The sequence below is a fragment of the Sminthopsis crassicaudata genome, chromosome 2 (genome assembly GCF_048593235.1).
Source record: "Sminthopsis crassicaudata isolate SCR6 chromosome 2, ASM4859323v1, whole genome shotgun sequence".
Lineage (NCBI taxonomy): Eukaryota > Metazoa > Chordata > Mammalia > Dasyuromorphia > Dasyuridae > Sminthopsis > Sminthopsis crassicaudata.
In genome coordinates, this window is record NC_133618.1 from 403,649,609 (window position 1) to 403,670,810 (window position 21,202).

Sequence of the window (21,202 nt, forward strand, 5' to 3'; positions counted from 1 at the left end):
CTCCCTCTTGAAATTAACTTATTTCTCATAATTTCTAAATTACTTATGTGTGAACATGTTATATCCTTCCAGTAGAATATAATGTTCCCGAGTAGGAGTTTTTATTTTTGTCTTTTTGTATATTCCACATAGGAAAAATTTAATATTTGTTTATTTGAAACCTGAAATGATTAGAGTCCACAGTGTTTGAAATTGAAAAAGCAAAATAATCAATTATAAAAATAATGATCCTCATGTTTCATTCCATGAGCATCCATTAATTTACAACTGCCAATAATTTCCTGGTGCAAGACGAGGGTTTTTCCATCTTTTAGAAGAATCAAGTCTTTTGAAGTTATTATTTATCTACAATAAGGTGAAAGGACAGATAATGGAATTTACAATGTAGTTTAAGAATGCAAAGGTAGACTTAATTCAGAAACACAAAATTACATAGTGTTGAAGTTAGGAAGGATTTGAGAAGACAGTTAATCAAAAGGAAACCAAAAAGGATCTTAGAGATCCTCTGATTCAACCACTTCATTTCACAGAATAGGAAGCTGAGACCCAGAGAGGGAAAGTGATTTGATTTACCCAAGATAACACCAAAAGTTGAGAAGCTGGTACTAGAACTCAGGTTTCTGGATCCTTAATATTTTCTATTGTGCCTATAATTACACATTGATTTTAGTTTTGTTTTTGTTTGTTTGTTCGTTTGTTTGTTTTTTTAAAAGTAGATTGTTAAGGAAGGGTATTCCTTAGAATTGTGAGCAGCGAAAATGTGCTTGGAAGATATGGTATTCATAACAGGTATAGTGGAAAGAATACCAGACTCAGGGAGTCAAAAGATTTGAGTTTGAATCTAGATCTGAAACTTATTAGTTCACAAATCAGTTCTCTCAGCTTCATTTTCCTCATTTGTAAAATGAGGGTAATATATTACTTATACTAATGGATTGCTATGAGGAAGCAGTTAGTAAATTTTAAAGTGTTATACTAAAATGAGCTATTATTAATAGCCATGGTGGAATAATATTTTAAGGTTTCCTAAGTAAAAGCCATTAACTTTCTTTCTCCTAAGAATTCATTTAAACCTGGGTAACCTAAGGTCTTTCTGTGAACTTACTTTTTAATTAATTATTTTATTATAGCTTTTTATTTACAAGATATATGCATGGGTAATTTTTCAGCATTGACCCTTGCAAAATCTTCTGTTCCAACTTTTCCCCTTCTTCCCCCCCACCCCCTCCCTTAGATGGCAGGTAGGTCAATATATGTTAAATACAAAAAATAAGGTAAAAATAACCCGAGAAGGAAAACAAAAATGCAAGCAAACAAAAACAGAAAGAATGGAAATGTTATGTTGTGATCCATACTCATTCCCATAGTTCTTTCGCTGGGTGTAACTGGTTCTCTTCATTTTTGAACAATTGGAACTGATTTGGTTCATCTCTTTGTTGAAGAGGGCCACATCCATCACAGTTGATCATTATGTAGTATTGTTGTTGAAGTATATAATTGTAATGTTCTGTTGTCTCCAGAAACTGCCGATCACTCTCTGGGAGGAGATTTGCTGTCTCAACTCAATCCCGGACTCGACCCTTCTTCCTCCAGAGTGCCGTCCCAACTCTATCCCAGAGTAGACTCATTCCTTGCTCAATGTTGTCTTCTTTTATCCTCCCAGAGAATGGGCATATGAGAACTCAAGGGCTTGTGGGAAAATTACTTCAACCAATGAACATCATTTGGGGAATAACTGAATAAACTATGGTATATGTATATTATGGAATATTATTCTATAAGAAACGGTCAGCAGGATGATTTCAGAAAGGTTTGGAGAGACTTATATGAACTGATGCTAAGTGAAGTAAGTAGAACCAAGAGAACATTGTATACAGCAACAATTATGTGATGATCAATTCTGATGGACATGGCTCTTTTCAACAATTAGTAATTCAGGTCAATTCCAATAGACTTGTGATGCAGAGAACCATCTGCATCCAGAAAGAAGACCACGGGTACTGAATGTGAATCACAAGATAGTATTTTCACCTTTTTTGTTGTTTGCTTGCTTTTTTTTCCTCTCATTTTTTTTTCCTTTTGGATTTTTGTGCAGCATGATAAATGTGGAAATATCTTTAAAGAGGAATTGCATATGCTTAACCTGTATTTGATTGCTTGATGTCTAAGGGAAGGGTGTGAAGGGAAAGAAGGGGAAAAAATTGGAACACAAGGTTTTGCAAGGGTGAATGTTGAAAACTATTTTTGCATTTTGAAAATAAAAAAGTTATTTAAAAATAATTGAAAAAAAATTTAAACATTATTCGGAGGTCCACAGACTTCATTAGACTGTGAAAGGGCTCTGTAACATAAAAAAAGGTTAAGAATTTCTGATCCAAATAGCTTTTATGTGTGCATCAAAATGACATACTAAATCTGCCTAAAACTGAAAAAAAAACCAAACCCTAAAACCAAAACCAAAAAACCCTAAGACATTCTCACACCTACCAAAGAACAAGAGATCTCTGTGTAGTTTTAATGCATCTATCTAGAAATGTAAGAGTAGTTTTGAGTGATAATGGGGATAGTAAATTTTTTATTTTATTTCTTCAGGCTGTTAAACTGAAATTGCTGCAGGTAGTGACCCAAAACAAAAAAGCCCTAAAAAAAAAGCTCTCAGTTGCTAATTTATTCCCTGCATCTTATTAAAAGTGAGCAAAAGATACAAACCTTTCAGAGTACTGGGAAAGTGGGAATGTTTCGCTCTCTGGCACATTTATATATTAAATTCCTTATTAAAGTTAGTCTTTTCTATTATCCTTATTAAATTCTAGATGTGTGTGAATACGTGTTTGGAGGGAATATCCTAGGATCATCTAGGCTGAACTGTAGTTTTCTGTTGATCAGAATAGAAATAAAGGCTTGATGGCAATAGTTTATGGTCAAATTGCTTTGACATTACAGGTATATGGGCACAGCATCCATAAAACAGTTATGTTCCTGGGCTTTAAGATGAGAAACGTTGCCATTTATAGTCTACCCTCTACCATATGCATATATATGTATACATTTACATATGTACAAAAATTCATACATATACAGATGTTGACTCCTTGTGATTTTATTTTACAACTGACCTTTTTATTATAATGTTTACTTGATTTATTCAGTTACTAGTTGCTGAAATATCTAGACTTTTCAGCAATGGTTTATGGAGTCAGAATGTTTGAATCAGGAGCGGCCTGGAAGATCTGAGGTGGATCTTTTGGCAAGAGGAGCAGATGTAGGCCTGAGGACACATGTTTTGAAGGCCCACTAGCTCCAATGAAAAGACTGACGATCCAGGTCCGGTGGATTGTTGCATCCATTATAGCGGCTGCTAGGGGTCTGCTGCAGGTGCTGGGATTTGAGATCTGTTTAGGAACCTTTATTGGAAGAACTTCCGGGCTTTTCAGGGTAATCCAAGTTGGAAATAACATAGAGAACCCATGAGTAACAGTACTTAGGGTGCAAGGACTGATTGGTTCAGCAAGTCTTTTTGCCCTTTGAATGAGGACTTGGGATGGGGAGAGCGGAGAAGGGGGCAGCACGCCTCTTGGACTGACCCCTGGCATGGACTAGTGACAGGAATTCTCTTTTTCAAAGCTTTGTTCAGTCTCCAAGTCCCGTTGTGGCATTGCCGTTTTGGACACCCGTTCTCCACACTGAAGTCTGAACGTTAGTGCAGGGTTGCTGGCGGATCGAGGGTCTAGAAGTCTAGTGCCTCGAACGAAGGAGCCCGATGGTCTCACCGCCGCAATGTCCTTGGAGCTCTGTGTTCAGTCCCAGAGCCCGCACTCATCTGAGAAGCTGGAGTCACTCTGAAGGACAGCCTGGGCGATGGGCCCGGGCCTCCAAGTCATGCCCGCGGCAGGGTTAATAGAAGCGGAAGATGTCTGCCTGAGAGACAAGGAAGTGACTACCGTCTCCAGATCTCTGAAGAGTCTGTCCGGTAAGAAATGAAATTTATTTGTCATGTCCCATCCTGGGGGACAGAAGTAGGTCCCAGGGGAAACCGCCCAGGCAAAGGGTGGCTCCCTCCGACGTCAAACCCAGCGCCCGCAGCTGCCTAGAAAAAGGGGTGAACTGTCCCGGCTCTCCAAGTCTTCCCATAGAGCCAGAATCCCGCCCCCTCTCCCCCCTCCCCCAGGGAACAAGGCTGTTGAGATTTGTGCTTTGAGTTGGGGGTTGGGTTGACCGAGGGGATTTCGGGTCTGACCCAAGCCTGTGATTCTGGGGGCTCTGATAAGGTCCTTTCCAGCTGTTAGGGCTATAATTTTCTTTGATCCAAAAGGGAAAAAAGGTGGGCTGGAGGAATGTTCCCCTTTCCATTGCCAAGGTAACGCTGCGTCTGGGTCCCTGCGGGGTTGGAGAAGTGCTCCCCGAGGCTGGCCCGGGTCCCGCAGCCCAGGAGCATTAACGGGGAGGGGGGACCACAGAAACTTCAAGAGGATAGTGGATTTTCTGTTGTCCGTTTTGTGCTTTTTTTCCCCCGGGGCGAGGGCGACACGAAGCTGTGAGGGGGAATCACTTTTCCCGTGTTAACTGGGGCGTTACTGGAAGAGGTGTCCATTCCTTAGCCTTTCAACGGCAATAACGGTCACTGGCCACCAGTAAGGCCAGGCGCGGGTAAGAGAGTAACTTGGGAACCCTGCTGCTAGGCCAGAACTTCAAGACCACGCCCCATCCCGGCAGGGTAGTTCAGAGGCACGCCCCGCTCGGTCCTCGAGCCGGACGCCTTAAAACAGGGAAGGGAGAGCTTCGTAGGAGTGTGGAGATTATGACGAATCTGAGCTCGCGCCCCGCTACTTCGCTGAAGAAGCAGAGAGTCCTGTACTTGACATGCGTGCTCAAATGCCCACTCCTCCCATCGCACGGCCCTTCTCCTTCCTAGCCATAATTCCAGCTCTCCGGCCTCGTGGCCCTGCGCCTGCGCACAGCTCCCTCGGAGAGCACGGGCTCAGAGACCCCGCGAGAGGTCGCTGGGACGCGCAAGGGGGCGGAGCTGGCATGACGGATCAGGCGTGCTCGCGTCCGGGGTGACGCAGAAGGGAGCTGGGAGGAAGCGACATTGAAAGACTGGGCTGGCTAGAGCAGCCGGGTCTAAGGAGGGTGTGTGGGTGGTGCATAAAGCCCCGGTCCTCTCTGGACCGCGAACGGACTGTCGCTGTTACGCTCAGTGCTAGGAGCAGATCCGGGACAGGGGTCGCGAGCGGGAGGAAGGAGTGGGTCCTTTCCAGTCGCAGACCCTGTCGCCTCCGCCGTCGCCGCCACCGTCCCGGGGGGAATCTGTCTACCTGCTCGCCCACCCCCACGCCCGTCCTTTGCGGGCCCAGTTGGCCTAGGTGAGCGGGGCCAGATCGCGGCGCCTGAGGAGTCTGGAAGGGAGAGTGTAAAGTTGGAGCTGGAGAGTTAAGGAAGAACGGACCATTATCCGAAAGATGGCCAAAGGGCCGAACCTGATGAATGGAGGCAGGGAGAGTTCCAGGAGGAGGAGGAATGGGGGATGAAGGTTTGAGGTGTAGACCTCTGAGAAGGGACGTGAGAAGGGAGGGCCGCACCACTTACGCCCCTCTCCCCTTGTTATCACCCACCTGTGGCACACTCTTTTTGGCCAAACCTGGACCTTACTTTGGGGAAACACCAAGTTATGAAGCAGGTTAGGCGTCCATTGACTCTCTCTGAAACGGACAGAATTGGGGCCGTAGGGTAAGACAGGGTTTTCAGAAACTATATGGGCTTGTGCCTGTTGATAGAGATAACACATTTGGCACCCAGTTAAGTCTCGATTCCTTTTCTGTCTTAAAACAGACACGGCTCAAATTTGATTCCTTATTTTTAAAAAAGAAATATTTAATTGGCGGACCCTGTTAATTATATCTATTTGGTGGAGAGCCTTCGTTGGGCCGGTGATTTCCTAGGTTTTAGGTAGTTGTTTGCTTTGTTTTTTTACTAATGCCTCCAGAAAGGCTGGTAGGTGTGACTTTTAATTCTTTTCCTCCCGAATAAGGTGTGCAGCTACAGTGATAGAGAGGTACACTCGCGGATTTTGGACCCATTTAAGTAGTTAAATATTTAATTTCTTGTTTGATTTGTGTTTTCTGTTTACTTTTAGATACTGGAGACTTGAAGAGTGCATTCAAGTTTTAGTAATAGATAGGGCAGATAGTCCATGAATAGCTTGATCCCTTATGTCTTTGTTTTAAGGAACCTTTAAAAACTCACATATACCACATTTCATAGATATTGACATGGTAAATTTTTTTTCTTGGCTGAGATGCAGTAAACAACTAAATGTAATTAATGAATAGGTGTAACGTTAAAAAGCTCAGAACTTTTTTCCCTCTGTTGGAGTTATAAAATAATAAGGGACTGAGAACTGAAGCCATTCCTTCTACAACAAGCCATTAAAAGTAATTCCGTGAGGCAGAAAGAGAGCCTGATCCTAAGCGTTCAGATTCAATGATTTCTCATTTTCCTTTCTTTAGCTTTCTCCCAGATTTGAGTGTCTCATCAAAAGCATTTTTAAGCTTGACTCCCTTGTGTTGCCTTTCTCATTAAGTATGTTTCAACTAGATCTGAAGTAGTTTGTGTGCTTTGAAGTGGAGCTGTTTCAGTTACCCTGGAGCAGTGAGGCAGTGGGGGAGTTTTCTGCAGAGGTCAAGCTTTATCACATAGGCTTAAAGCAGAGTTGGATCATTATAATGGTAAACTATATAAATTTCAGCTATTGTTAGCTTTGATAATCAAAACAGTTCTGTAAAATCAGGGCAAGTATTACTACTTTATTGCTATAGTTTGGGAAATTTAAGCCTAAGAGATTGTTGATTTGCTCAAAGATAGAATTCTGAACCTGGCCTCATCTCCAAATCCAGTGTTCTTTCCACTATGCCATAAACCCCAATTAATTAAACTGGTTTGGGACCCCATATGGAGTCTCCTAACTGAATATGGGGGTCATGAAATTAGGATTTATTATCAGTAAATGTTTGATTTGTAGGCCTATTTTGTATAATTATATATCTGGTGTCATGTAAAAATTTCTCAAGTGAAGAGGGATTGAGTGGAAAAAGTTTTAAGAAGCTCTGCATCAACTACTTGTTTTTATTAATTTTAATCTCTGTGTTAATTGACCACTTTTTGATTCTGGCCATTTGTTGGATCTCTTAGCAAATCAGGCAGATTCTCTACCCTTAATTCACTTGATTTGTTTACTCAAGCTGTGTTTGTTGAGTGCTTGCTTTGATGGATACTGCTTAGTATTAATGATACTATGGTGGTAAAGGAAGTAGAATTCTCTTTTAAAGAGAATACAACTAAAGGGGAAGTCATATTTGTTGTGACCAGGGAATGATTTATGAGCTTTTTAAAAATGCTCTAGTATAAAGCGTTGGATATCAAAGGATTTTTGGTGTGGTAAAGGGAAGGAGCTAATTACAGTTCCCTGGGGTTAATTCTTGTTTTCTTAAAGATAAGTAAATCCATCTGTGGCACTTCCTAAAGCAAATTTTTTATTTTCTTTCAAATTTCTACTGGTACATCCATCTAATTCCTTGAATTCCACTGGGGACCTACCTTCAAATGAATACTGTAATATAATGAATAGTATTAGGCGAGATTGCTTTTTTTGTTTGTTTGTTTGTTGGTTGGTTTTTTTACATTGTAAACATTTACAGATTATCCCAACTCCATTAATAGTGCTTTGTAATAAAAGTAAATGGTGACCTCATCATGAAATAAATGTGACATTCTAAAATTGTATCATTTCTTCACCTCTCTATTTTTAAATTGTTTTTTAGTGAACAGAAATGTATTTTCTCTGTCTCCAATGCCCCATCCCCAATTGGAGGGGAAAATAAAGAAAAATTCCTTTTTTAACAAATATGCACAAATTTCCTTATTAGCTTTATATATATATATATATACACATGTCTGTGTATTTTTATACATATATGTAGAGAGGACACTCATTTTTTGTATTCTAAACCTATATCAGGAAGTAAATAATATGTTTTATCATTGGTCTTCTGGTATCATATGTTGATCATACTTCTTACAGCAATAAAGTTTTTTCTTTTTTTACAATGTTGTATAAATTGTTCTACTTTTGCTCATTTTGTTTTTTATTAGTGTTTAATATCTGTTATAAATTGTCCTTCAGGTTCTTTACTCTCAATTTGTATGTCTTTCCATCTCTGAATTTATCTATGTTCTCATTTCTTATAGCACAGTGATATTTTACCACATTCTTAAGCACAACTTATTAAGCCATTTCTTAATTGATAGGCATTTTTTTACTTTCCAGTTTTTTTCCTACAATAAGTAGAGTTGTTAAAAATATTTTTATATATGTGGGGTTTTTTCCCCTCTTTGATATTGCTGGAGTAGAGACCTAAGAGTAGTATTGATGAGGTTTAGATTTGGGGTACCCAAATGAAATTAGGGTTACTGGTGGTCAGAGAGTTAAATAGGATCTAAATGAGGTCTACTGTCGGTGCAGGGGTAGGAAGTTCTGGAATTCCCTTCTGGCGGCTCAGAGTCCCCTGTAAAGGAATTTACAGATCTGAAAACCTAGATTGATAAAAGAGGTTTATTATGGGGATTTTCCAATCCCCACAATAAAGTTAAAGTCTGGTTAAAGTCTAGTTAAGGAAATAGGTGCGAGTGAAGAGAAGGGGCACTGGAAACCGTATTCCAGTGGACAGAGGCCCTTTGGGATGCAAAGCATGGAATAGCTGACATGTTTGGAACCTCTGCAAAGAGGAGGTTTTAGTTTGGCTCTTTTATAATAGGAGGCTTTGGCTATGAGCTAGCTGAAAGGGGGGTTGTGGGTGGAATCCCATGTTGGCTCCTTGCTGGGTTTCAGCTAGGATTAGAATTTGAATTGAATTCAATTGATTTTGGGACTGAGTCATTCCCACCCAGATAACAGATGAAGCTGTTTGTGGGTGGGGTGGAATCCCCTCACTGAGGCAGAGTTGAAGATGCTTTTTTTCCTTTAAGGATTTTTCAGAATTTTGGGGTTCTTTCTTTAGTATTGCTGAGTCTAAAGGTATGCACATATTAGTGACTTTTGGGACGCATTTCCAAACTGCTTTCCATAGATGTTGAAGCAAAACACAGCTGCTCCCCCAAACAATAGTGCATTTAGTGTGCTTGTTTTCTCACAGATTATATTTAGAATTCTATGTTTTTTTAACCCACTAAGACAATTGATCCCATAAACTTTTCTATTTCTGTTTTTATTATTTTTGCCTTTAAAATTTTATGTTGTTATTTCTGGGCCACTTTTTCCAGCTTTATAGGTATAAATATGTTTATACGTGTGTGTGTGTGTGTGTGTAAAGTGTTTAGCACAATGCTTGCTACGTGGCAGGTGCTATGTAAAATGTTTAAATCTTTTCCTTGATATGTTTAGAAATGAAATGTTAGTTATCTATTACTGGTCTTTCGTTTGGTTGAAGGAAGGTTCAAATGAGCAATGGAAAATTTTCTTATTAAATATTTCATCTTTTGCTGCTGCTCTCCTTAGAAAATATTAGTTGTCCTTAAAAAAATAGTTGTCGGTAGCTCTAATTTTAATTGACATTTGTTTAACAGTTGGATAGCTTTTCTTAGTTTGTCTTCATATTCTTATTATTTGACACATGGTTGTAAAAACTGTTTTTTACTCCCTTGATGCAGCCTCTTTGTTTGAGTTCCTTGCCTCTAAATCTATGCTAAAATGTATGAAATAATCTGTTTGTAAAAGATTTCTAAATTTGATTTCCATGATTTAGTCATACAGAATGATGTGAGAATTGTACTCAGATTTGTGCCATAGGTGACTTTTAGCCATTGGTTTATGTCAAGTAAGAGAGGACCAGGAAACTGGCTTAAGGTGATGATTTATCTTTTCTGAAAGAAGGGACCTCACAAAGTTGGTTTAAGGAACTAGTTCAGTTAGGAAACTCTGTGTGATATTTTTCTTGGTAATAGTGATCAGTACCAGTTTTTATCAGATTAAGGACAAGTATAGTTTTGTCTTAAACCAATAAAGCACACAGAAAACTTGTCCTGTTTTTATGTGTGCCACCTTGATAATATGAATTAATATTTTGAATTACCTCATGCTAGACTATTCTTGGAACCAGTTTAGTTAAATTTGGCAAGATTTGTTAATATGTTGACAATAGAGATGTGTTTTAGCTATAGCAACTCCTGAAGACCATCTACTTAAAACACAGGGAGGCTGTGATTCAGCATTGGTAGGGAAGTCATATCCACAAACTGAAATCATAGGTTCTTGAAGCAGTGAAGTATATGTAAATTCATCATTTCAAAGCATATGTTTTTGTATTTAGATCAGAACTACAGCTCTCTGGCTTGTCCTATCATCCAGTCTTAGCTGAAGGTGTCTTCTCGGGTTTCTTCAGGATGCCTGCAGCACTTGTGGAGAACAGCCAGGTTATCTGTGAAGTCTGGGCCAGCAACCTAGAAGAAGAGATGAGGAAGATCCGAGAAATTGTGCTCAGTTACAGTTACATTGCTATGGTAAATGTACTGCACTGTCCTTGAATCACCTTCAGTTATGGAATGGAATAAAATCAAATTTTCTGTGCTAGTTAGTAAATTTGACTGACTAAGGATTGATAAACTACAGCCTGGGTAGCCTACTGCTTGTTTTTATACAGCCTGCTAAGAATGGTTTTTACATTTTTACATAACAATAAAAATTATTTAAAAAGATAAGAAAATTCTTAGCTGTACAAAAACAGGCAGTGTTTGGCCAGAGAGCTGGAGTTTGCTGACCCCTGTGCAATATAATCAATATGAAATTCCATCAATGTAACAGTCAGGACTAATATAGTATAAGCAGGTTATGGCAAGTGTAATTGCCTCCTATATTGCCTCCTGCTTGGACTTCCTGTAGTAGTACCCTGACTGATTTCACTTTCTGTCCTACACATGCTGCCAGATTAAATTTTCTAAACACTGCTGTCATTACCTAGTTTACAATCCTCAGTAGCAATAGCTCCCATTTATGTGGTTATTTCTTTACAGTACAAAGTGCTTCCCTTACAATGACCCTGTGACAAAATAAGTACCAACATTATTTTCCCCATTTTACTGAGGAGGAAAAAAGGCTTTTGATCAAGTCATGACTTGTCCAAGATCACAAAACTAAAAGGGAGACCTAAGACTTGAACTCAAGTCTTATATATCCATTGTTATTTTAACTATAAGATGCTGCTTCTCATTGCCAGTAGGAATTAAAATCAGACTCCTTTCGTTGATAGTAAAAACCATTTCACAAGTTGGCACCAATGGTCTTATTCTCTACTTCTCTATGTAAATTTTTAATTGGCTAAATTGATTCTATTTATTTCTTTTATTTTTTTCCCCTTTCCTGCTTCAACTAATTGTTCCTCTGATACTGTAAATTCAACATGTTCAAAAATAAATTCATTATCTATCTATAAAGTCTGTTTTTTCCTTTGCCACTTGGCATTTCCTTCCATTTCCTTAAGTTCTAATTTTTTTTTTTTTTTTTTTTTTTTTTTTTTTACTTTTGGTCATTCCCCTATATCCACCCAGATGTAAAGTTTAAAAAATTATTTTCTGTAATATTTCTTGTATCTGTAACTTCCTTTCCACTTTTCCTGCCACTACCTTCGTGATGAATTATAGTTGTGTTTTGGTTTCTGTGTCTTCTTTCTTCATCTCTTCTTCTTCTTCTTCTTCTTTTTTTTTAATTAATAGTTTTTATTTACCAGATATTTGCATGGGCAATTTTCCATTTTCATCTATTCTTCAGGTAGCTACATGAAATAATCTCTCACAATAATCTCCATAAAGCAGAAGTCTGACCTAGTCACTTCTATGCTCAAAAGAATTAGAGCTTTCATATTATCTATAGGTTTGAGATAAACATCTCATCAAATGCATCTTTGATTTTTCCCTCCCCTTTCTATCTTCATCCCTTAACCCTCTCCCTAGTTCCTTTGTCACATTTTATCTTTCTTGAATGTAAGCAATCTCACTTATTTTCTTTTTGTTTCCCCAAGACCCTCTTGTTCCTTAGGAGGTGCTTAATAAGTGTTTGTGTTGGACTTGGTTGTGAAATAGGATCTTGGCTTTAGAATTTATAGGGACCTTTAAAAGTCATCTAGTCTAGTTCCTTTACTTTTTCAGATGATTATGAAGACAGAGAACTTAAGTAACTTGCCCAGGATCAAAACTAGATTGAATTCAGTTCTAAATTGTGAACATATATATCTCTAGTAATTTCTGTACACATACTTTAGTGTTAGAACAATTTCATAGTTTTATGGCATCCCATAATAGACAAATATTTCTAGATTTGATGCTGCTGCTCTTCATTTTAAATTATTTAAATGAAATTAGCTTGGCTAGTTAAATTATTTCTTTATAAACTGAGGTCATAATTTTACAGACCTTGGGGTAGACTAGACATTTGTTCATAGAACTTTGCACTTGAGAAATGCATTTTCAATCTTCTTTTTTAGGATACAGAATTTCCAGGTGTTGTAGTGAGACCAATTGGGGAATTTAGAAGCTCCATAGACTACCAGTACCAGCTTCTTCGGTGTAATGTTGACCTCCTTAAAATTATACAGCTAGGCCTCACATTTACAAATGAGAAAGGAGAATATCCTTCTGGAATCAACACTTGGCAGTTCAACTTCAAATTCAATCTTACGTAAGTTGTCTGTGCTTTTTTCCCCTTTACCTGCTATATTAGTATATTGTTGATTACCAGAGATGGTATTAGGTTATTTTTTTGAATCAGTTTTTTATTTAGAATTTCATATAATTTGTAGAACATTACCTTTGAACTTAAAATAAACAAGGACTTATAGATATCAGTATTAAAATTTCAGTACATCCAAAAACCACGAATTTTTGTTGGTGTGGGTTATTCTCTCCACCACTGCTAGATTATAAACCTTGATTATTTTAGTAAAAATGATCTTCAAGAGTTTCTTGGCCACAAAATTCATTACCTCGCAACCAATATATTGATATATTTCTCTGGATTTAGGATAATACTTGAATGACACGTATATTGTGTATTCTGGCTTTTGAAAGTTTTCCAGAAAGGTAGAGCATGACAGAGTTGTGCTCAGCTGACATATCTTTTGAAGTCCTTCATTTACCTATATGCTGGGATGAAGCACTGGAGTAGGTCTTCATAGAAGAACTTTTTTTCTCCATCATATTTTTCATTTTTGATTTCACAATTGAACCATTCCTCAACCATTGGACTTCATTAGTTGTGTGTGTACATGTATGTGTGGAGAGAGAGATAAAGGGGTGTAGACCTTTAGAAAATAAAGATCCCAGCAGAAAAGGATGAAAAAATTATGACTTCTTGGCTGGAAAATAAAAGTAGACAGTCTGACAGATTATTGTAATATTTTAGAGGGACATTAAAGCCCTACTCATATTTAAATCTATATTATTTAAATGAGGAAAAGGACTTCTGATCACTTGGGAATAAATTCTTAAAAACATTTGGGGGTTTCTTTGACTATTAAGAGTGCTTTGAATAACTTAGAGGTAAAGAATAATTTTCAAACTCCTGTGATTTTTATTTTTGAAACATACTTTTTCAAAGCTTAGCATTTCTCGGGCAGCTAGGTAGCATAGTGTTTAGAGCACTAGCCCTGAAGTTAGGAAGACCTGAGTTAAAATTTAACCTCAGACACTTAACACATCCTAGCTGTGTGACCATCAAGACATTTAGCCCCAGTTGTCTTGGGCGGAGTAAGGGGATGAGGAGAAAGGTAAAGTTGAAAGAGACTTCAGAGGTCATCTAGTTCACAGGTGTAAAACTTGTGCAAAATGTCCCAGGGTAGCTAAAAAGTGGGTTTAAATATAGTTGGGAAATGTTGAACAAAATACATGAAGATATAATACAACATGTAATTTGTAGTTTTCTAAGCCAACATGCAATTGCAGGGATCCATTTCTATTTAAATTTGATACTCCTAAGCTTGTCCAATATCCTTATTTTACAGATCTGTACACTAAAATTCACTTGGGTTTTTAAATGACTTTTGTCCAGTGTTGTATAGATACTGTTAGGGCAATATGAACCAAATCCTGAATCCAAATCCAGTGCTTTTCCCATTATACCATAGCTATTCTTATTTTATTTATTCACTTATTTATTTGCTGAGGCAATTGGGGTTAAGTGACTTGTCCAGGGTCACACAGCTAATGCAGTAATAACTTTAGGTAGATAAGGGAAAACTAAATAATTTTTGCCATATTTAGGGTTAATCTAATGACCTTATTTTATTAGTCGTCTTGAGTTTTAAAGGCAATATGACATAATGGATAAAAGCTGGGGAGATCTTGATTCTGTCTCTTTTCTGATCCATATATTTACTGGGATCTTGGGTTAGTTAGTTAACCTCTGCTGCCCCACAGCCACTCTCCAAGAATAAAAATTGAAGAATAGGTACTGATCCATATAGGTAAAGGGAATTTTCTTACTGGGAGTCCTTTTTTTTTTTTTTTGAGGTCCAGTCAAAATCTGAGTATAAGTGTACAAATGTAATAAAAGGAAGAGGACAGTGCACCTTGGAGTGAGAGTCAGAAACCTGATTGCATTGCTTATTTCATGATTGCTTTGTTATGTAAATGTATCTTTTGTCTCAGAATTACTGTTTTACAGTTCAAGACTATTGGGGAGGTTGATTTCATTTGTCCAAAAAACAAAAAACATAGGTACTTCAAAGCAACCTTGAAAAAATCATTTTAGAAAAAATTTCTTTTGTATATATGTTATTGTTGATGTTTTAAAATTACAATTGTAATTTTACATTACTTAATAAGCGAATGACTTGCTTTTTTAGAGAGGACATGTATTCCCAGGACTCCATAGATCTCCTTGCTAACTCAGGGTTACAGTTCCAGAAGCATGAAGAGGAAGGTATTGACACTTTGCACTTTGCAGAACTGCTCATGACCTCAGGGGTAGTTCTCTGTGACAACGTCAAATGGCTTTCATTTCACAGGTCAGTCCTAGAAAGAGCCTAAATAAATGATGAGCTCACTAGGTCTCAGCATAATAATTAATTTGACGTGTGTTATTCTCTATTTGTTATTATTAACAAAGAGTAGTCTTGGATATTGTTGCATATCCTTAGCTTTTGTCAATTCAAGAAAAAAAAAACTGGGCCTGTGATAGATGATTTCTCAATATATTTGATAATCATCAGTTTATGTAATTCTAAGAGCGTTAAGAAAGTCAGGGCATTGTCATTCTAAGGTAATACATTACATCTTGCCAACTGAACTGTGAAGTCATTTGTCTTTAAATCTTTTTTGATTTTATGCATAAAATCTTGACATGTTTTCGTGTTTTCTATAACTTTTTCTAATGTTCTATTCACTTTTATTCACTTTTGAGTTCAATTAGCTCAATTGAAAAAAGTAGAAAGTTTTGGAAAATTTTGGAAATTTGGAAAAATAGACCTTAGCTTTTTATGAGTATGTGAGAGGCAGAGTTAACAGGGTCTGATCTCTGCCATTTGTTTAACTGCAGTGACTGATTCCTTCTATACAGTGGTTATGATTTTGGCTACATGGTAAAGCTGCTAACTGATTCCCGATTACCAGAAGAAGAGCATGAATTCTTCCATATTTTGAACCTCTTCTTCCCATCTATCTATGATGTGAAATATTTAATGAAGAGTTGCAAAAACCTTAAGGTAAAAATGATTTTTCATAATATCAATAGTAGATGAGTAAAATCAGCTACTCTTTACTCACAAAAGTATAAATATGTCCCTAAAGATAGCCAATAAATAGGAAAGAACAGTTAACAGATTTGTAAACTAGCCTTTACTTGGCACTTAAATCAAGAAACTAATAATAATTCTTATTTTGGTAAGTGCTTTTTAGTTTGTAAAGTACCTTTCCTTGAAACAGCCTGTGAGGGACATAGTTACAAGTATTATTATCTTTATTTTGCAATGAAGAGTGACATTCAGAGAAGGGCTTGGAATTGTTCTCATGATCAGACATCTGTAAAGCATCAAAGTTTTCAGAACATTGCTTTTCTTGCTTTCCCATACTCCTGTATTAGTTTAACTTTTTAATAGCTTAAAAAACATAACATTGTCATTAGGTAAATTAATATTATAAGGGATAGTTCTATAGGAGCAATGTTATAAATGAGCAATGGACTAAGTGATTACCATTCCTCCTCTCCCCATGAAGTTTCATGATATTGCTCTAGCATTACATTATAACTTGGATCTTATGTAAGGTCAGGCCCTCATAGCTATTTTGCAGTCTTGCTCATTTTGTATAGTAATGCTTCAAAAGTTTTTTTTTTTTTTTTTAAATCCCTATTTCCCCATTCCCCATAGTAAGATTGAAGTCATCCTTCAGCCTTCATAAAACTTCCTAGTGAAATTTCCCATTCTTTACTTTCTGTCTCAAAGAAGGTAGCTTTCCTCTTTATTTTCTTAATTGTGTATCTCGTAAGTACTATGTGTATCTTTGAATTTATCTTCTTCTTGCTCCAAAATAACTGCTCAAGCAATATCTCTTCTGCATCTTTAATTTTTTCCTCATCATTGACTCCTGTCCATTTAAAAAAATGTTCCTCTCTTTAATCCTTAAAAAAAAAAAATTCCCTAATTCTCCTATATATCTTCTGTTCAGTAGCTCCTTCTTCACTTTGACAGCTAAACTTAAAAGAAACAAACCAACACATTATGTTCACTTTTTTTTTTTCTCTCTCCCATGGTTTTTCCCTTTTGTTCTGATTTTTCTCTCCCAACATGTTTCATAAAGCAATGTGTATTAAAATAAATAAATTAATTTTTAAAAAATCAAACAAACCGACGCAAGTTTTTTTGTATTTACTGTTTCTGTTTCTGATCACTACGTAGTCATCAGTTCCTTGTATAGTTTTATTCTCATTACTTTACTGAAATTGTTTGGCAGCTACTACCTCTTAATTATCAAATCTAATGACTTTTTATTCCCCTAATTCTGTAGAAGAAAACAATCCACATTTTTTAGTTTTAGCTAAAATCTCTTTTAGAGGCAATTTTAAAGAATCATTTCTTCATGGACAGAGGTGAGAAGAATTTTTCTCTCTTCCAATTTACATATTATAGTAATTGTAAAACCATAGATGAGTAAAGTAAAATAGGTAGATAGTTTATACTTGGGGATTTAGATTAACCAAATGGAATAATATTGGCACACCTTTGGAGGTGTCACTTGGAGGAATCAATTACTCTCCTTTCTGCCAAGAATTCCCCTTTCATTCTGCTCAAAAAAGACAAAAACAAACAAACAAACAAAAAGCTAACTCTTAGTTGGACTAAGCAAAAAAGACTTACGATGAAATTTAGTTTGGTCACCATAAACAAGACTGATTTCTCTGATTTTAGCTTCAGGGAATTAAGATCTTTCCCCAAAATTGATTCAGTGTTGTCAATTTAGATCTGGATAATCTTTTTAATTTCTTTATTTTCTTAATTTCTTAATATTATCTCTGCCAATTTGATAGATATGAGGCGAACTTCAGCATTGATTTGTTTTTGCAATTCTCTAATCTTTAGTGTTTGGGAACATTTTTTTTTTCCATGACTGGGTTTTGACCATTTTTTAATTGGGATGTTTTTTGCTTCATACTTTGATATCATTTGAATAGGTAGCTAGTTATCTGTCCATTTAAATTTTTGTCAGAGCTTTTATGTGATGTGTTAAAATTTGGAGCAATAAAATTAAGGTTAAAGGGGACTGGGAGAGATGTATTAATGTTATCTTTAATTCCGATGTTTTTGGAGCCACTTGGTTATTTCATCCCCAACTCTCTTACATAAGAGTTTGATGTTTTGGTAGTGATTAGTTGTCATTCATTTTATGCTAATATTTTATAAAGCACTCTAGGGCAGGGATCCATCAGACAGGCAAAATAACTTCATAGAGAAGAGAAAAAGATGGAACATAAATACTATTCTGGAAAGAAAAGAGCTTTAAGAACTTTAAGAAGGAGATGCCCCTGGGATGAAGCCAAGGGCACATTAAAGGTTAGGCAATTCCCAAATCTGCATTTTCCTTTTTTTTTTTTTTTTTCCTTAAGGCTGGGGTTAAGTTACTTGCCCAGGGTCACACAGCTAGGAAGTGTTAAAGTGTCTAAGACCGGCCAAATCTGCATTTTTCAAAGAATAGAATTACTTTATTCAGATAAAAGAATTGGTTTTGTAATTTTTTTTTTTTCTCTTTTCAATCACAGGGAGGTCTTCAGGAAGTCGCTGATCAGTTGGATTTGCAACGAATTGGCAGGCAACATCAGGCAGGTTCAGACTCACTGCTTACTGGAATGGCTTTCTTCAGGATGAAAGAGGTGGGGCTCAGCTCAGAAGTCACTTCAGATAACTGGGGCCAGGAAGAGGAGGAATATTTTGTTGAGTCATTTTGGTCACATCTGACTCTTTGTAACCCCATTTGGGGTTTTCTTGGCAAGGATACCAGAGTGGTTTGCCGTTTCCTTCTCCAGTTTATTTTTACAGATGAATTGAGGTGAACAAGGTTAAGTGACTTGCCCAGGGTCTCTTAGCTAGTAAATATCTGAGGCCAGATTTGAACTCAAGTTCTATCACTTATCCATATCTATCTGGCTGTCCTAATGATTATAAAAAGTCAACAGAAATAGATACAAAACACCATCTAACTTTTCAGAAAGAAGACAGATTGTCATTTGTGAGCAAATATTTAAACATCATTATGAAGCCACATCTTTCTGAGTTTCTCCCAGTCCTGAAACATTTTGGTTATAATGTACTGGAAGAGCACTGAAGATGTAAGGTTACCACATTATTTCTCTAAAATGGTGTTAATACTCTCACCCCCTTCTTTAAAGTTATTTTATACAAATAAGTGTTTTGTAAACATTTTCAAACTCTGAAGTTCTTTTCTAGTTAGGAAGAAGTTATTACTCAATGAAATGAATATTAAAGGAATAGAAAGTTTCTAAAGGAATGGAAAGTCCCTAAGGAACTTTAAATATTTTTAAATGGACATTTGAAGCCAGTAGAGACTGGAATTATTCAATGTTGTGGCCCCTCATGCTTTCAGCCTTATGTTGACATTAGGTTTGCAGTATTGTGAGGGCTATGAGAAAGGTGGGTAGTAGAATGCAATATCCTTTTTTTCTTTTTAAGAAAGTTTGCATTATTCTTTAGAAAGCTTCATTTTAACCATTATTTTCATAGTTGTCTTTTTTCCCTCCCTTTCTCTAGTTATTTTTTGAAGACAGTATTGATGATGCTAAGTACTGTGGACGGCTCTATGGCCTTGGCACAGGAGTGGCACCGAAACAGAATGAGGACATGGACTCTGCTCAAGAGAAAATGAGCATATTGGCTATTATCAATAATATGCAACAATGACAACAGGGTATGGCTCTGCAGGATGGGCCCAATTAAGTACTGGTGCTTGCTGTCCTGACTGGTCTCTGTATGTGTATCTTTCTCTCTTTTTCCAACAGAAAGAGCTTCTATTGAGTGAATTGTTCCTACAGTCTGCATTGAGCAGAAAGACTTGTGTTTTACTGAAGACAAATGATGTCTTCTTTTTAGATCCAGATGAAAATTCACTCTGAATTTGTAAAAATGGCTTCCCCCAGTCCTCATCCCCACTCCTTTCCTCTGTAGTTGCCATCTAACACCAACATTTATGGCTCACTGGATACCTTTTTAATAACAGGGACAAGTCAGAAACAAGTAAAATGTATATAACTCTTATCTGTTGTCACTCTTTTCATTTTATAATTTGTTGCTAATCTCTGATAATGAAATCTTAACTCAGCTGAACTGAGAGCTGCCAATGAAAACAGGACAGGGTAGTGTAACCTGTGGACTAGTTTGTTAGATATTTGGTTCTGAAAATTTCTCTTCCTTACCTACTAGTTTTTCTTTATATTACATGGAAATTGACCACTTGGTCACTGTTAGAATGGAAACTTCTTAAAAAGCAAACAATTCAATTATTAGTCTATCCTTGTCATCTCTAGAACTCAATATTTGGCCATTCAGATGTCTTAAGTACATTGTCCCAGAGAATTGCTGTCAAGAGTGCTTCATTTGAAGTCTTTTTAAGTATTACTTTGATAAAACATCTTGTACCAAGATGAAGAAAATAACCTTCCAATTTCTATTTCCTAAACATTAACTTTGGACCAGCAGTCTTCCAACACAGAAAAATAATTTCAGATGGGCATTTGGGATTTCTTCCTCTTCATTCTCCCTTAATTTTCCTTCCAGTGAGTTTGAGGATAAGATGAATATAGTAGTTTCCAAATATGGAAAAAAAGGGACAGCAAAGGAATTCAGTTTTTCTTCACAGAATTCACTTGAAAGTAATTTTATTACATCTGGAGTATAAATCTCAGGACAATAATTTTTGTTTTAAAATCTAATCATTCAAGAATTGAGTTTGCTACTTCTTGAATATTGACTCTTGAAAATCAAAATTCGTGTTGCTCTGGAGAGAATGAAACTGCTTAGTTACTGAAATCCATAAGCTTATGTTTTAACAAGTTTATGGAAGATTCAATTTGTGATACTTAAAACATGTCTCAGGTATTATAAGCTGATATTTTAAATGCTTGTAAATATTGTGTTTTTAATTTTGTAAAATAAAGACTTTTTAAACTTCTGGTATGAAGGTTTTTTTATCTTTTCCAGCTGCAAATTGCTGGCCCTGAAACATTACATTCAACCTTTGTTGATGTGAGAACGATCCCAATGTCCTTTTTTCTAGTGCCCACATATCTTTATTTTCATAAAATTATATACACATTTACTTGTTAATAATTAGACCTTCTGCCATTGGTGAGGCCTTTGTTTCCTTGGTAAATTGTTGATATTCTTGCTATTAGGAATGATGGTTTTACTCTAAGATTGGCTGTGAGTTCTTATTACATCCTGGCCTTGTTTCTAAGGTTACAGATTTTCTCATTTTTAGTCTGTTTAGGGACGCATTTTCAGAGCTGGAAGGGGCATCACCACCTTCATTTTGGAAATGTAGAAACTGAGTTAAGTATTCTGACTTAGGGAGTAGGACAAAGAGGATAGAAGAAACACTTTGAAATCCTCTCCAACTATAAAGTGATATGGCCAAAGTCAATTAGTTGAACTATAAC

The 21,202-nt window shown here is 36.7% G+C and overlaps 1 protein-coding gene across 9 annotated transcripts; it reads left to right on the top strand.

Moving 5' to 3' along the window:
* The first annotated feature begins 3,702 nt into the window (after positions 1-3,702).
* Positions 3,703-20,715, top strand: CNOT8 (CCR4-NOT transcription complex subunit 8). Of its 9 annotated transcripts, none has more exons than XM_074291886.1 (7): positions 3,703-3,970; positions 10,362-10,551; positions 12,528-12,721; positions 14,886-15,047; positions 15,599-15,743; positions 18,293-18,403; positions 19,299-20,715. In XM_074291886.1, exons 2-7 carry the CDS (start codon positions 10,435-10,437, stop codon positions 19,446-19,448), a joined length of 879 nt encoding a protein of 292 aa, XP_074147987.1. In that variant the 5' UTR covers positions 3,703-3,970; positions 10,362-10,434; the 3' UTR covers positions 19,449-20,715. The 9 variants fall into 9 exon arrangements, with proteins under 9 accessions (XP_074147987.1, XP_074147990.1, XP_074147988.1 ...); XM_074291889.1 differs by having other exon boundaries at positions 3,813-3,970; positions 10,434-10,551; XM_074291887.1 differs by lacking the exon at positions 3,703-3,970 and adding an exon at positions 4,966-5,363.
* The last annotated feature ends 487 nt before the right edge of the window (positions 20,716-21,202 follow it).